Source organism: Eimeria tenella, genomic scaffold (assembly GCF_000499545.2).
Source record: "Eimeria tenella Houghton genomic scaffold, Eth_scaff8, whole genome shotgun sequence".
Lineage (NCBI taxonomy): Eukaryota > Apicomplexa > Conoidasida > Eucoccidiorida > Eimeriidae > Eimeria > Eimeria tenella.
The window spans coordinates 372,164-383,523 of NW_013543455.1; the positions used below are offsets into that span (position 1 = coordinate 372,164).

Below are 11,360 nucleotides of genomic sequence, written 5' to 3' on the forward strand. Positions count from 1 at the left end.
AGCGTAAGGCTGAAAGGGTAGCCCACCACTTAAGGTTGCAGCTGTGCTACTAGAAGGCAATTTTGTACCATTACTGCACCAAAGACAAGTTGTCTGAAGTGTTTGTGTTGGGCTTGGTAGGCATCAATCCTACGCGTATTGGCGTCAACGCAATGCATTTGCATGCAGGAGCTGCTTGTGCATGTACAGATGCCGCTGGGTAAGTCTGCTTGGCTTCCGCTTATGAAAGAAAATTTCGAATGCCGCATCACCATTTACGTGTTGTATAAGTCGAAAGGTCCTGTTTCATCTGGTCTGGAACGCAGTTCGCTCACCTGCCACTTTCGAGTAGGCAGCTTGCCAGTCAAATCAGTGTATAGAAACCGGTGTCTTGCTGCTTATTACGCATTTAAAGCAATTTTAGACATTCTAAGGGCATAGTTTCCTTAGTGTAGCATAGCCTGGAGGGATACAAGCTTCCGATGCCTTGTGCAGAGGCGCGCCACTCAGGGACTCTGGCCACCAAAATGCAACAGCTTCATTACAAAATACCAGAAGTCCACATTAATTGCTTGCAACGTGCAAGAGCTTTTGCTTGGGAATGGCTTATTTCTGTCGAGGACAGGTAACAGTCAGGGTACTGCTGCTGTGGTACTGCGGGCATTAGCAGGGACAAGGAGAGACCGGAATTCTAACAGGAGACCTTGCCAGAGTTCCAAGACAGCTTTGTTTTGTGCGCTGTTGTTGCTCATTCAGTGTCTAACAGTATCTGCATGAGGCACTGTTTGCTGCCACCAAACAAGTAACGGTTCGGGAGGCTGGAGGCATGCACTATTGCTTGATAGATACAGTCAGCCCCTATTCGTACCTGAGCAAACACAATGCTTTGAAATGGCAAGCAAATGCTTGCGGCAACTTTAATTGGGGCTTTAATAAGAATTGAAGGTCAACATCTCTACAGAGCTAATCGTCGTCTTGCTGTTATACTGCCTTGCTACGGCCATTTGGCCAGAAGAGGCTTGCTTTGCGTTCGCATGCCAGCTGTCGCGGAGCACTTTGAACACTGTAAATATATGTCTCTCGCAGCGCATCCAACACGAGAGCTAATGCTCTGCAGTAGCCAGCTGGCCACCGCAATATGATAATGGTTGTGCGGTGGTGGATGCTATGCCTAGCGGATAGCTCCACATTCGGCAAACCAGCGTTGGAATTTTCGGGCACCAGACTATGCAGCAGGCTATGATTTCTTGATTCAAGTCCTCGCAAACGCTGGGGCTATTACCCCGCGCTTAGAGGAGCTCACAGGGGACGGTATCACCATTAGTTCAATGTCGCCTAATCGGTTTTATTAAAGAAATTATTTTTCGCCTCAAAAGACGTACTGCTATAGGGCTTCGAGCGTGCCTATGGTGTAATAGAGCCCAGTGAAAGCTATAAAAGGCAGGCAGTTAGGTGCTCTCGCCCTTCTGTCGGTTTAAGGATCGCACTGCATTATCCTACCAGGGGGAGCTTCAGCGTTAAAGCGCTCTGCTCTTCATGAGGTTGCAGGCTCGGGAGTGGTTACTTACATGTGGTGCCAGGCATGAAACGACGGCTATCAGTAAGTTGCTACATTTGGCCAAACTCAACAAAACCACGCAGCGCTCAGCACTAGCCCGCAGCCTCGGACGCAAAAATGGAGTAATTGGACCGTGCTTAGCCTGCTTATAGCATAGCTGCATTGCGGCAGAAGAGAGCTGTGCTTGATGTGGAGTTCTGTCACTATCAGTAGAGCCCAATAATGCACATCTTCCTGAACCAGTTTTCGCCGGGCCTGCCAGGGTCAACTGCTAGCTTGCTTGTCTACATCCGTGCAGGGTAGAGGTGAGGCAAGCATCTACTGGAGTCGTTCTCCAGCTACAGTTCTCTGCCTCGGGTCTCCTCTTCCACCAGCATCTGCGGCTTCTCGGTGCCCACCATACCGACAGTGTGTAGAGAAGGCTACGAAAAAGAATAGTAACAGTGTCTAGAGAATGCTATGAAAATGCCACTGGCTTTCATTTGCCTCTGAATAGTAGGCGACGCCCAGATACTCCTTACACGGGGTTTTGCCGGCCAGATTGCAACGCATGCTAAACGGACACTTGTGATCCCGGCGACCTTCGTTCTGCCTCTTCAGCAATTTCAGCTTCTGTTCCGAATTGTAATATCTGAGTCTTCCCATATCTTTGTGTGGATATGCCTCGTGGCTTCCGTCGGTCGACTGACACTGTTTCTTTAAGGGCACTAATCAGGGCCGCTCCAGCTCAATCGCGTCTAACTTCATACTCCTCTCCCCAGAACAAAACACTTGTTTTTCTTTCATATTTTCGCCTGTAGGCTTCCTTCGCGGCCGTTTGCATGCTGTGGCGAAATTGGACCCATCATGATCCCAAATATGAGGCACTGTTTACATCCTTCTGGCATTTGCATTTGCTAAGGGAATAGGATGTCTTGCATCACTAACTATTTCTGTGATGGCTGCGGCAAAGTTTTCCGCTGCTCCTGCTCTGCTTCACTTCTTTGGTCCGTGGCCCAACTATCAGTTTGTCCGGCGCTGTGTAAGCTCTTGTCGTTTCTTTTGCGCGTGCTGCTTCAGCAGCAGAATAATCCAAGGGGATGCACCCGGATTAGGTGAGATTGCATCTGTATTAAGTGCCAACACATTTGTTTGGTGCCGGCAAATACCTCAGCCCGATTTGCAGCGCCCTGTAGGTGAAAACGCACCAACTACGCCTTCATATCTTCTACATCACGAATCTCATCATACGTGATGACGAAAAGTTGCATAACATTTTCCAAGCACCTCATTCCCCTTTAAACTTTTGAAGAGGCCTGTAGCGTCCTCTAAAGAGGGCTGTCTTCACCACTAACCCCAGCATCTATGGACATCCTGGGAGACGCGCTTTTTCCTCCCATGATTAAAGACGTCCCATTGCCAATTACACCACAGCGCCACGGAAATTTCCTCTGCAGCTCAGCTCGTAGATTGTATATCTTGCTGGCTACGTATGGACACTTTTGTCCCCAGAAGGCAAAACCACCGAAATGCACATTAAAAACAAATCACGATATTTTTGGGCTCCAGACATTTTGAAAGAAGGAAACTTCTGTCTGTCTCGCTCTGTCCGCTTGTGACTGCAGGCACTATCAGCGACGCCATCAGCCCCAAAGCCTGAATAAGCTGCAAGGTACCCTTAGCACTTGTCTGTTATAGTAGCCGGCTTCCTTTATCTGATTTGATTCTGGTGAAACTTACGCTTTGCTAATTCACATTCTACAGCCGTTCAAGATCCTTCGTGCGCAGCATTATAGTGAGCCGTACTACAACCGTGTCGGAGCCGGCGGCATATTCTTTCAAGCAAAGAATCCTCCTAAAGATCCTTGTCTCATTTTGGATAGAGGCTGCTTCTTTCGAAAGAAGGGAGATACAGAATAATAGAAGCAAAGACAGTAGTTAAAGAAGAGCTGCCAGGACGACCTCCCTGATAGCCCATCTCCCGTCCTGAGCAGCACCCCTTACTCATTCTATCTCTTCCGCATCTCTCTATACAGTCGACACATGAGCAGCCTACCGTCTTTTTGATGCTGCTTCCGGATGCCAGGAAATGCCAGATGCAATGTCTGTTAGTCTCAAAAAGACCTAAGGATAATCTTCTAGCACAAATAACGATTTCAGACGTGAAAATGCCGGCTATTACCTTTGCCGGTGTTCCCTGGCGTTTTCCCACCGGGCTGTAAACCCAGCGGAAAGCCTTCAACGGAGTCAGATATGGCGGTACCCACCAGGGCAACGTTATAGTGAGATCAAGGAGCTCATCTATTCCTTATACCATCAAAGAAACAAGTTGTGTAGTTATAAAAGCAGCATGCTTCTTTCGTCGCGTAGGTTGGGCTGAGGTGGAGACAGAGCGGTTGCCACGGCGACTTGTTCGCGGCAGTCTCGGCCGAACACTGAGGGGACCAGCTCCACTCTTTCGCATTTCGTGCTTCTTGCTTTGGGGAGTAAAATGTTGGCCATATTAGCTTTCAGCAGGGGGTGCCTCGCCACGCATTTCTCATACAACAGATCCATTTTGGTGAACATGCTGGGTCGTCTCGTGGTAATAGTGTCCATTCCGTCTGTTAGAGCCATGTCTATCAGACAACAATGAAAATTGCAATTTCCATTTTGACGGATACATCTCTCGTGGCTTTTCTAGCTACTACGGTCCACGTAGACAGCTCTAGATAGTGCAGAGCGAGTTCAATTGCTATAGTGGCAGCCTAGCCAGCAGAAACAGGCCTTTAAAGCATGCATTCCCATAGACCATGCAATGATTATCCGGGATGACTTTGCCTTGACATGTCCCAAACGTACCCTACGGGGGTTTCGAAGACCCCTGGTGGGCCTATTGGCGCTCGGCTCCAACGACGGCGCCGAATGGCAAAACAATCTGCCTCTACACACGCCTCTCCGCTTGCACATACATAGCTAAAAATGCTGCTTCTACCGATTCGGATTTGAGAAACTGATGACAGAACTGCTGAGTTGTACTTGAGTGCAGTTACCACAGTGTGCTGATAAGAGCACCCTTGACACTGAGTTGCCCTTCGGAGCGGGGAGATCCAGCAAGACCACCAGAGCTACCACTGATCAACCAAATAGAGTGCGTCATAACACAAAGGTGCAGTCTCTCTTCAGCTAGTACTACCGAAGGCTGCTGCTGTCTGCTTAAAGGCCAGAAACACCTTACACTGCAGAGGGGCTGTTGGGCGAGCTAGGTTCTGTGAGGTATCCTTTAAGGCATCTGTGCAAAGAGCTTATACTTAAGAAGAAACGGGGAGGCACTGCACTCTCTTCGTGTGTATAGCTCTCGGAATGAACGATTGTAGTGCACTAGTTCTGGGGGTGTGCAGAGCTGCTATGCGGAGCGTCGGCCGTGTGCGCATTACTGCTGCCTGTGTGGGGAGACATTAAAGCATATTTGAGTACAAGTCATGGTTTTATGGGGTATTTCTAGAAGAGGTCTTATCTAAAGAGTGAAGAAGCTTCATACGGTGAAAGGAAAGACGCGACTGCAGCGCCGGCCTGCTGGCTGCTGCTGCCCCGCCACTGCAGCAGCAACACCGTGCAGCAGGAGGATCTGCTCTGGCAGTGTGGGGGTATTGTAAATTGCTTAACCACGGAAAATAGTAGACGCTTTTTCTCGGCCTTTCACTCGCTTCCTACGGCGCAGCGAGGGTAAGAAGTCGGTGCAGAGGAGACCTGCCCGCCTACATCATGACAGCAGTGCTTCATACTGGGGTTGTTGTGCTTCCGTCTCCTGTCGTTCTGAACTATTTGGAAGTGTATGTCTCTAGACAGCTAGTTGGGCTGCATGAGAACCTGTTTATTTCTCCCATTAGGTCCCCAACCGTGCGACGTTGACGGGGGCGGTCGACTGTCACTGGTGTTGTGCGCGTTGAAGTTTCCCGCGGATAGTTGGTGACTGTCTTCTGTCACGCTGTGTACAGACGCACAAGTGTGAGTTTAGTCTTCTCTCTTTACAGAGCCTGGCTGCGTGGCTGCAGCGAACTTCGCACTGGCTGACCCCGTGCTCACTGCGTTGGTGTCTGCATGCACTTTGCCGCAGATGGCGGAGTCCTTCACAGTAGAGTCCACCGACGCGGCCTCATCCGCCTTTACCCTCAACAGCGGGCCTTACAGGAACATTCCGATATATGTGCACTTGGCCAAGTGAGCGTGAGCTGCTGCGCTGCCGCCCGCAGCCCCAGTGCCTTGGTCTTGTGGCTGCCGTGCATGCGCTTGCGTTGCTGCTGCTGCGGCGAGCAGCTGCTGCAGCTGCAGCGCCTCCCTAGCTGCAGCGGCTCCTGCTGCGTGGCCGCGCGGGTCGCCGCCACCCACACAGTGCTCCCTGTCTAGTTTGCTGCTGCTGTTAGCTGCAGCGGCTGCTGCTGCGCGCCCGCGCCGGCCCGCCGCCACCCGCACATTGCTTTCTGTCTCGTTTGCTGCTGCTGCTGCTGCTGCTGTCGCTGCCTCTCCCCCCCTTCTTTAGGGGCCTCCCAGCCGACGCCTGGGAGCAAGTCCACACAAATCCCCTCTTCGGGGAATGGGCTGCCAACCTTTGCCACGAGGGCCGCCTCAAGGCGGACCGCATCACCATACAGCAGGTCAAGCCAGAGATCTGCATGAGTAAGGCACTGGCACGCCGCGCAGCAGCAGCAGCTGCTGCAGCTGCTGCAGCTGCTCACGCAGCTGCAGCAGATGCTCACGCAGCTGCAGCAGATGCTCAAGCACTTGCTGCAGGTGCTCGTGCAGCTGCAGCACGCGCAGCAGTTGCTGCAGACGCTGTTGCAGTTGCTGCTGGTGATCGTGCAGCTGCTGCAGATGCGAATGCAGCTGCTGTGGATGCTCATGCAGCTGCTGCAGAGGCTCATGCAGCTGCTGCAGAGGCTCATGCAGCTGTTGCAGATGCTCATGCGGCTGCAGCACGCGCAACAGCAGCTGCTGCATTGCTGGTGCAGCTGCAGCAGCGCAGCAGCGGCGGCAGTTCCAAGCGCACCAGGAGTACCGCAGGGAGCAGCAGTAGCGTAGGCGCTGCAGCACGAGCCAGAAAGTGCGAATCTTGTGTTCGTGGAGTGCTGCGCTGGTGCAGATGTAGAGGCGACGACGAGCCAGGGCACGTCGGTGAGTGGTCCAGTGGTCCTGCGGCCAATGCAGTCTGCGATCCTCATCGTGCTGCGGAACTCAGTGACAAATCTGGAACTCTGCGTCTTCTGCAAGAGGCCGGAGCTCGCGACGGGTCTGTCCGAAAGCCTTGGACTGGTGGAAGGCAGCTTTGACGCGGAAGGAAAGCTAGAGGGGCCGTGCGCGGCTCTTCTGGAGAAGCACCTGGGCCTGTCGCTGCACAAAGATGACTGCGTGGACTTGTTGATGGCGGCCCACGGGAGAGTTGTGGGTGATTCGGGAGTTACTTGCATTCCCTCCTCAGCAGCTACGGCGGAGGCGCCTCCGGCTGTGAGGTCCCGGCTGCTGCTCTACCGGAGTGTAGCGACACCCGAAGTGCTACAGAAACTTGAACAGGAAGTCGGCAGGACCAAAAGACACGGATATCCTCCAGCCACTGTGGGCTCGGCTCAAGAAGGAGAAGACCTCCTTGGACTTAGGTAGGCAGCCAGTGAGCTCCGCAGTGGCAGAAGTTGCCCTCTCTGATGCATTCCATCACATTTTCACGTCTAAATTTTGGGTCTGTGTTAGTCTTTTTGTGTCTCTGGTTTTCGTCCTTGCATTTTGCGCCCAATTAATGTCTATGTTCGTCCGTGGCGCATCTGCATTTGCTTCTGTCCGTACAAGTCTCTACGTCGCCTTCGGCATTCATGTGTTTGGCCTGTCTTTGCGCCGGTTGTTCCCCCATTTTTTGTTTTTGAGGGCAGTTTTCCGTGCGTATTGTCCTTCACTACGTAACACTGTTTCATCGGTCCAAGCAACGCAAAACTGGGTCCTGAGAGTTGTTGAGCGGATTGGTGTTTCGCCCATTCTGGCCCGAAGCTTCCCGAATATTATGCATTGGTGCCAGCTGCTGGTGTAGCTGCTAGTGCTGAGTCCAGTTCGTGTGTTGCAGCTGTTTGTTTCTGCCGCAGCGTCGTGTACATGGGTGACACGTGGAGGGCGACGTTGGATCCGCGGGCGGTGTTTGCGTTATTCCTTCTCGTGGAATTCCGGTATCACCAGCTCAAGCTGCCGAAAGCCCCAAGGTTTGCGGCACACGACGGCAAAGGGGCTATCTTGGGTGCCCCCCGCAGGGGCGAAGCTGCCAGCAGCACCGCGCTTGGTGCGCCTTCTAAGAAGGCAGCAGCGCAGTTCAGGAAGATCTCTTCGCTCACCCCTCTCTGCACCGGCGTCAACTTGCGTGTTAAAGTTGTAGAGCCGATCAAACCTGCGGTACGCGCTCGGTATGAAGGCCCCTTTGGGCTGTGCATGCGCCTTGTTAGCTGCTCTGCTGGCAAGCTCTTCAGCTAGCTGGCTAGCGGGCTATCGAATGTACTTCCTCTTACTTGCTGCTTCTTGCTAAGTTCTGGCAGATGAGATTGGTAGTAGCAACTTAATTTGAAGTGTGGCATGTCACGAAGAGCCGAAATGACATTTTGCACTTTTCTTCAATCTGCTGTGTTGCCCCTCAGCCCGACGTCATCCTCCCGAGGGGTCAAGTCATTAAGAGGGCCACCATGGTGGTAGGGGATGATGAAGCCATGATCACTCTCAAGTGAGCATCCACAGCTTTAGCAGCTGCTGGCTCTTCTGTGTTGGGTTTTTACTCCCTGGGAATAAATACTGTTTGCTTTTGGGGAGCATTCCGCTGCTGTGCTTTGGATAGGGATCAAGGGACTGAAGTGTCGTATTTCAGTTTTATGTGCCTCCCTTTTTTTTCAGCCTGGAAGGTGTTCAGCTTGAACTTCCCGACGTTGTGAACACGCCTCTTTTGATTAGAAACGCAAAAATTCAGATGGAAGAAGGACACATGAGACTAGCAGTAGACAGATGGGGGAAGATCTCGTAAGACAGGCTGCTGCGAGTTTTGTTACATTGGCCATTGGCAGCGTTGATGTTGCTGCTTCGTGGGTGGCTACTGTATTTAACAGAATCTGCCGTTCAGTGCGACGCCGTTCGCGCCTGTGTTCACCATCGAGGTACTGCTTCTGTTGCTACTGCTGTGGGCTCAGTGACGCTCGGAACGATGACTTCAAAGACTTCAATTTTTCAGTTTGCACTGCTAGAGACATGAGTGAACAAGAGTATGAACTAGTGCACATGCCTGGAAGCGAGCAAGATGCCGCTGAGGGCCCCAGCGGCCGCGCCGGGAGTCCCCCATTCGCAGGCAGGGGAAGGAATGGCATGCGGGGCAGAGGCCGAGGTGGCTTTAGAGGTGGCCGAGGAAGAAGAGGCATATAAGGTGAAGACAGTTGAGAATCTGGCCCATTTTCTGTGCGGGCTGTGACCGTAGAGCTATGGGGAGCTGCTGCGCAGCTTTTTGTGGGCTGCCTGAGTGAAGGGGGCCTTGAATTGCGGCCGTTTTGGGGGTGTGTGCAAGCCGGTGCAGGTCTTCTTGTGGCCGTGTGTTTACATGAAAATTGCAAAAGGGTGCATCTACATGACGGCGCGCATTTGGGTGTGTACTGAAGGAATGTTAATTCTAGTTCTTTTCATGCATATGTACTTTTAGGGCCCCTCGGTGAGGCAGGGAGCTCATAGGGGGCCCCAGCAACGCCACTTGCTGCTGCAGAGGCGCAGTAACGCGTGGTACACGAAAAGCACCAGGGTCCCCTGCCGTTGCAGCAGTTTTCCTTGCTTCAGCTGTACCTTTTGCAGTAGCTGCAGCAAGAGAGCAGGCGCAGCGGGACCCGTGCGGTTGCTAGGTTGCAGCACAGACAGTTCGCGCAGCAGAGTGTCTGCTGTGTGAATTGCGGCTGGTTGCCGCAGTTCGGTTCGCACATGCACGTGTAGCTCCGGACTACATACGCCCGGAGCACACACAGAAAGAACGCGATAGTTCGATTTGCTGTGTGCGCCTTCGAGAGCGGCTGTAGAGGACTGCCTCGGTGCGCCTTTGCTGCTATCGAACCAGGGTAACTAAGGCCACGCGCGAACACAACGTGCGCTCATGCAATCACGAACCATCTGCATTGTAGAGGCTGATGCATATTCCAGTCTCAAACTACACGTAAACACGTTTAGTCCTTTCTTCTACAAGAACGAGTATATACAGGGAACAGAGCAGTGGCTGCCTGCAACTTGCATCAGAGGCATCTTAACAGCTGAATGATACTGCCGAGACGAAGGCCGCACTCATGCATGCAGGCCGAGAAGGTGGGAGCTATTATCCCTGTAGAAGGGAGAGCAACTCACCTTGGAATTTGGGGTGAATCGCAAGCTGTGAAGTCGGTGTTCAAGCAAAGGCGGAATGACGGCGCAGGGGGTTCTGCGATGGACACCGGGCCAGCAGCAGTGTATCAGTGACATCTACTGAGAAGGCATTTCCAAGGGTCCCATAGAAGCAGAGTCAAGCCCCCGAAACTCAAAAGTGTGTGACGCTGGTGCATTTGTCACCTCGGACGGCTCCTGCTATTTATTGTGCTGCTATTGCTGCTACTGCTGCTGCTGCTTCCCCTGCCCGTGCTGCTGTATCGCTGCTGTTGCGTACCCTTTGGTCCGTTCTGTCTTGTCAATTGCTGCTACCGTTGCTCCCTGTGGTGCCGCTGTTCTGTGTGGTGCTGCTGGCTCTACTGCTGCAGGGCCACTGTCACTTGTCTGTGGTACTGCTGGTGCATTTGGTGCAGTTTACACTGGCCAAAGGCCCCCGAATGCCAATGTATCTCTTAAGAGACATTGGTGCTGTTGCTGGTGCTAGTAATTGCCGAGGACGGAAACTGCTTGTTCTTTTATATTTTTTTGCGCTTTCACTGGTGTCGTCCTTCGGCAGTGTAGCTGTGCAGCAAATACCTACAATATCTAACTACTTTCTCCTCTTGAGGAGGCCCATTCGGCTATTTATTCATTTACTTTTGATACCTTGAGGTCCAAGGGGCCAGCAACAAGCAAATAAATAGGAGGTAAGGCCGATACACTATACGTAATACACAGCCAACATCCTAGAGCGCGAACCCTGATGCTATGCTATGCACTTCTTCCATAATGCAATTGAAAAGCAAGTACCCCCCGACCTAGCTGAATGGGAAAGTTTAGGTGTGTCTGGAAAAGGAAGACTTAGTGTGTCCTTGGGCACACTAAGTCCTCCTTTTCCAGACACACCTGTTGACTGTTTTTGGCTTATGTCCTTACCTAATATTAAATTCAAGATTTCTTACGTTTGCATGCCCCTCGGGTAGAAATGAATCAGTTACACCTTGTGAATTTGTGCAACTGCCGAACTGTTACAAATGCGTGATAAAATAAATAGGCACAAAACTGAGGATATACAGAAAAGTACAATGGAACAAAGCAGTAATATTGCAGTTGTTGCTGCTGTCGCTGCTGCTGCTCACCTGCTGTGTACCTGAAGACAACCGGGGAAAGCTGTGAGCAACGAGACTGATTCGAGCTAGCGTAAATTCAGCCGAACTTTTTGTTAATTCCTCCCGCTTTTCCTGGGCAACCAAAGAAAAGCAAAGCAGGGCCCTGCAGATATGCATAAACAGTACAACGTTATTTTTTTTTAAATTCCTCTCGCTTTACCTGGGCAACCGAAGAAAAGCAACGCAGGGACCCGCAGAGATGCATATACAGTACAACGTTACCAGTAAATGCATCAAACCATGAACACTAAAAAGTGAACCCTAAAGTAGTAATTCAACAAATGCAAAGCAATGCGATTGCTGATAGCGTA

The 11,360-nt window shown here is 51.7% G+C and overlaps 1 protein-coding gene across 1 annotated transcript; it reads left to right on the forward strand.

Moving 5' to 3' along the window:
- Positions 1-5,612: 5,612 nt before the first annotated feature.
- ETH_00031465 (uncharacterized protein) lies at positions 5,613-8,929 on the forward strand (the record flags this gene model as incomplete). Its single annotated transcript, XM_013378292.1, has 7 exons — positions 5,613-5,716; positions 6,036-6,172; positions 6,636-7,146; positions 7,621-7,921; positions 8,161-8,243; positions 8,411-8,533; positions 8,701-8,929. The coding sequence occupies 7 exons, from the start codon at positions 5,613-5,615 to the stop codon at positions 8,927-8,929; spliced, it is 1,488 nt and encodes a 495-aa protein (XP_013233746.1).
- Positions 8,930-11,360: the final 2,431 nt, after the last annotated feature.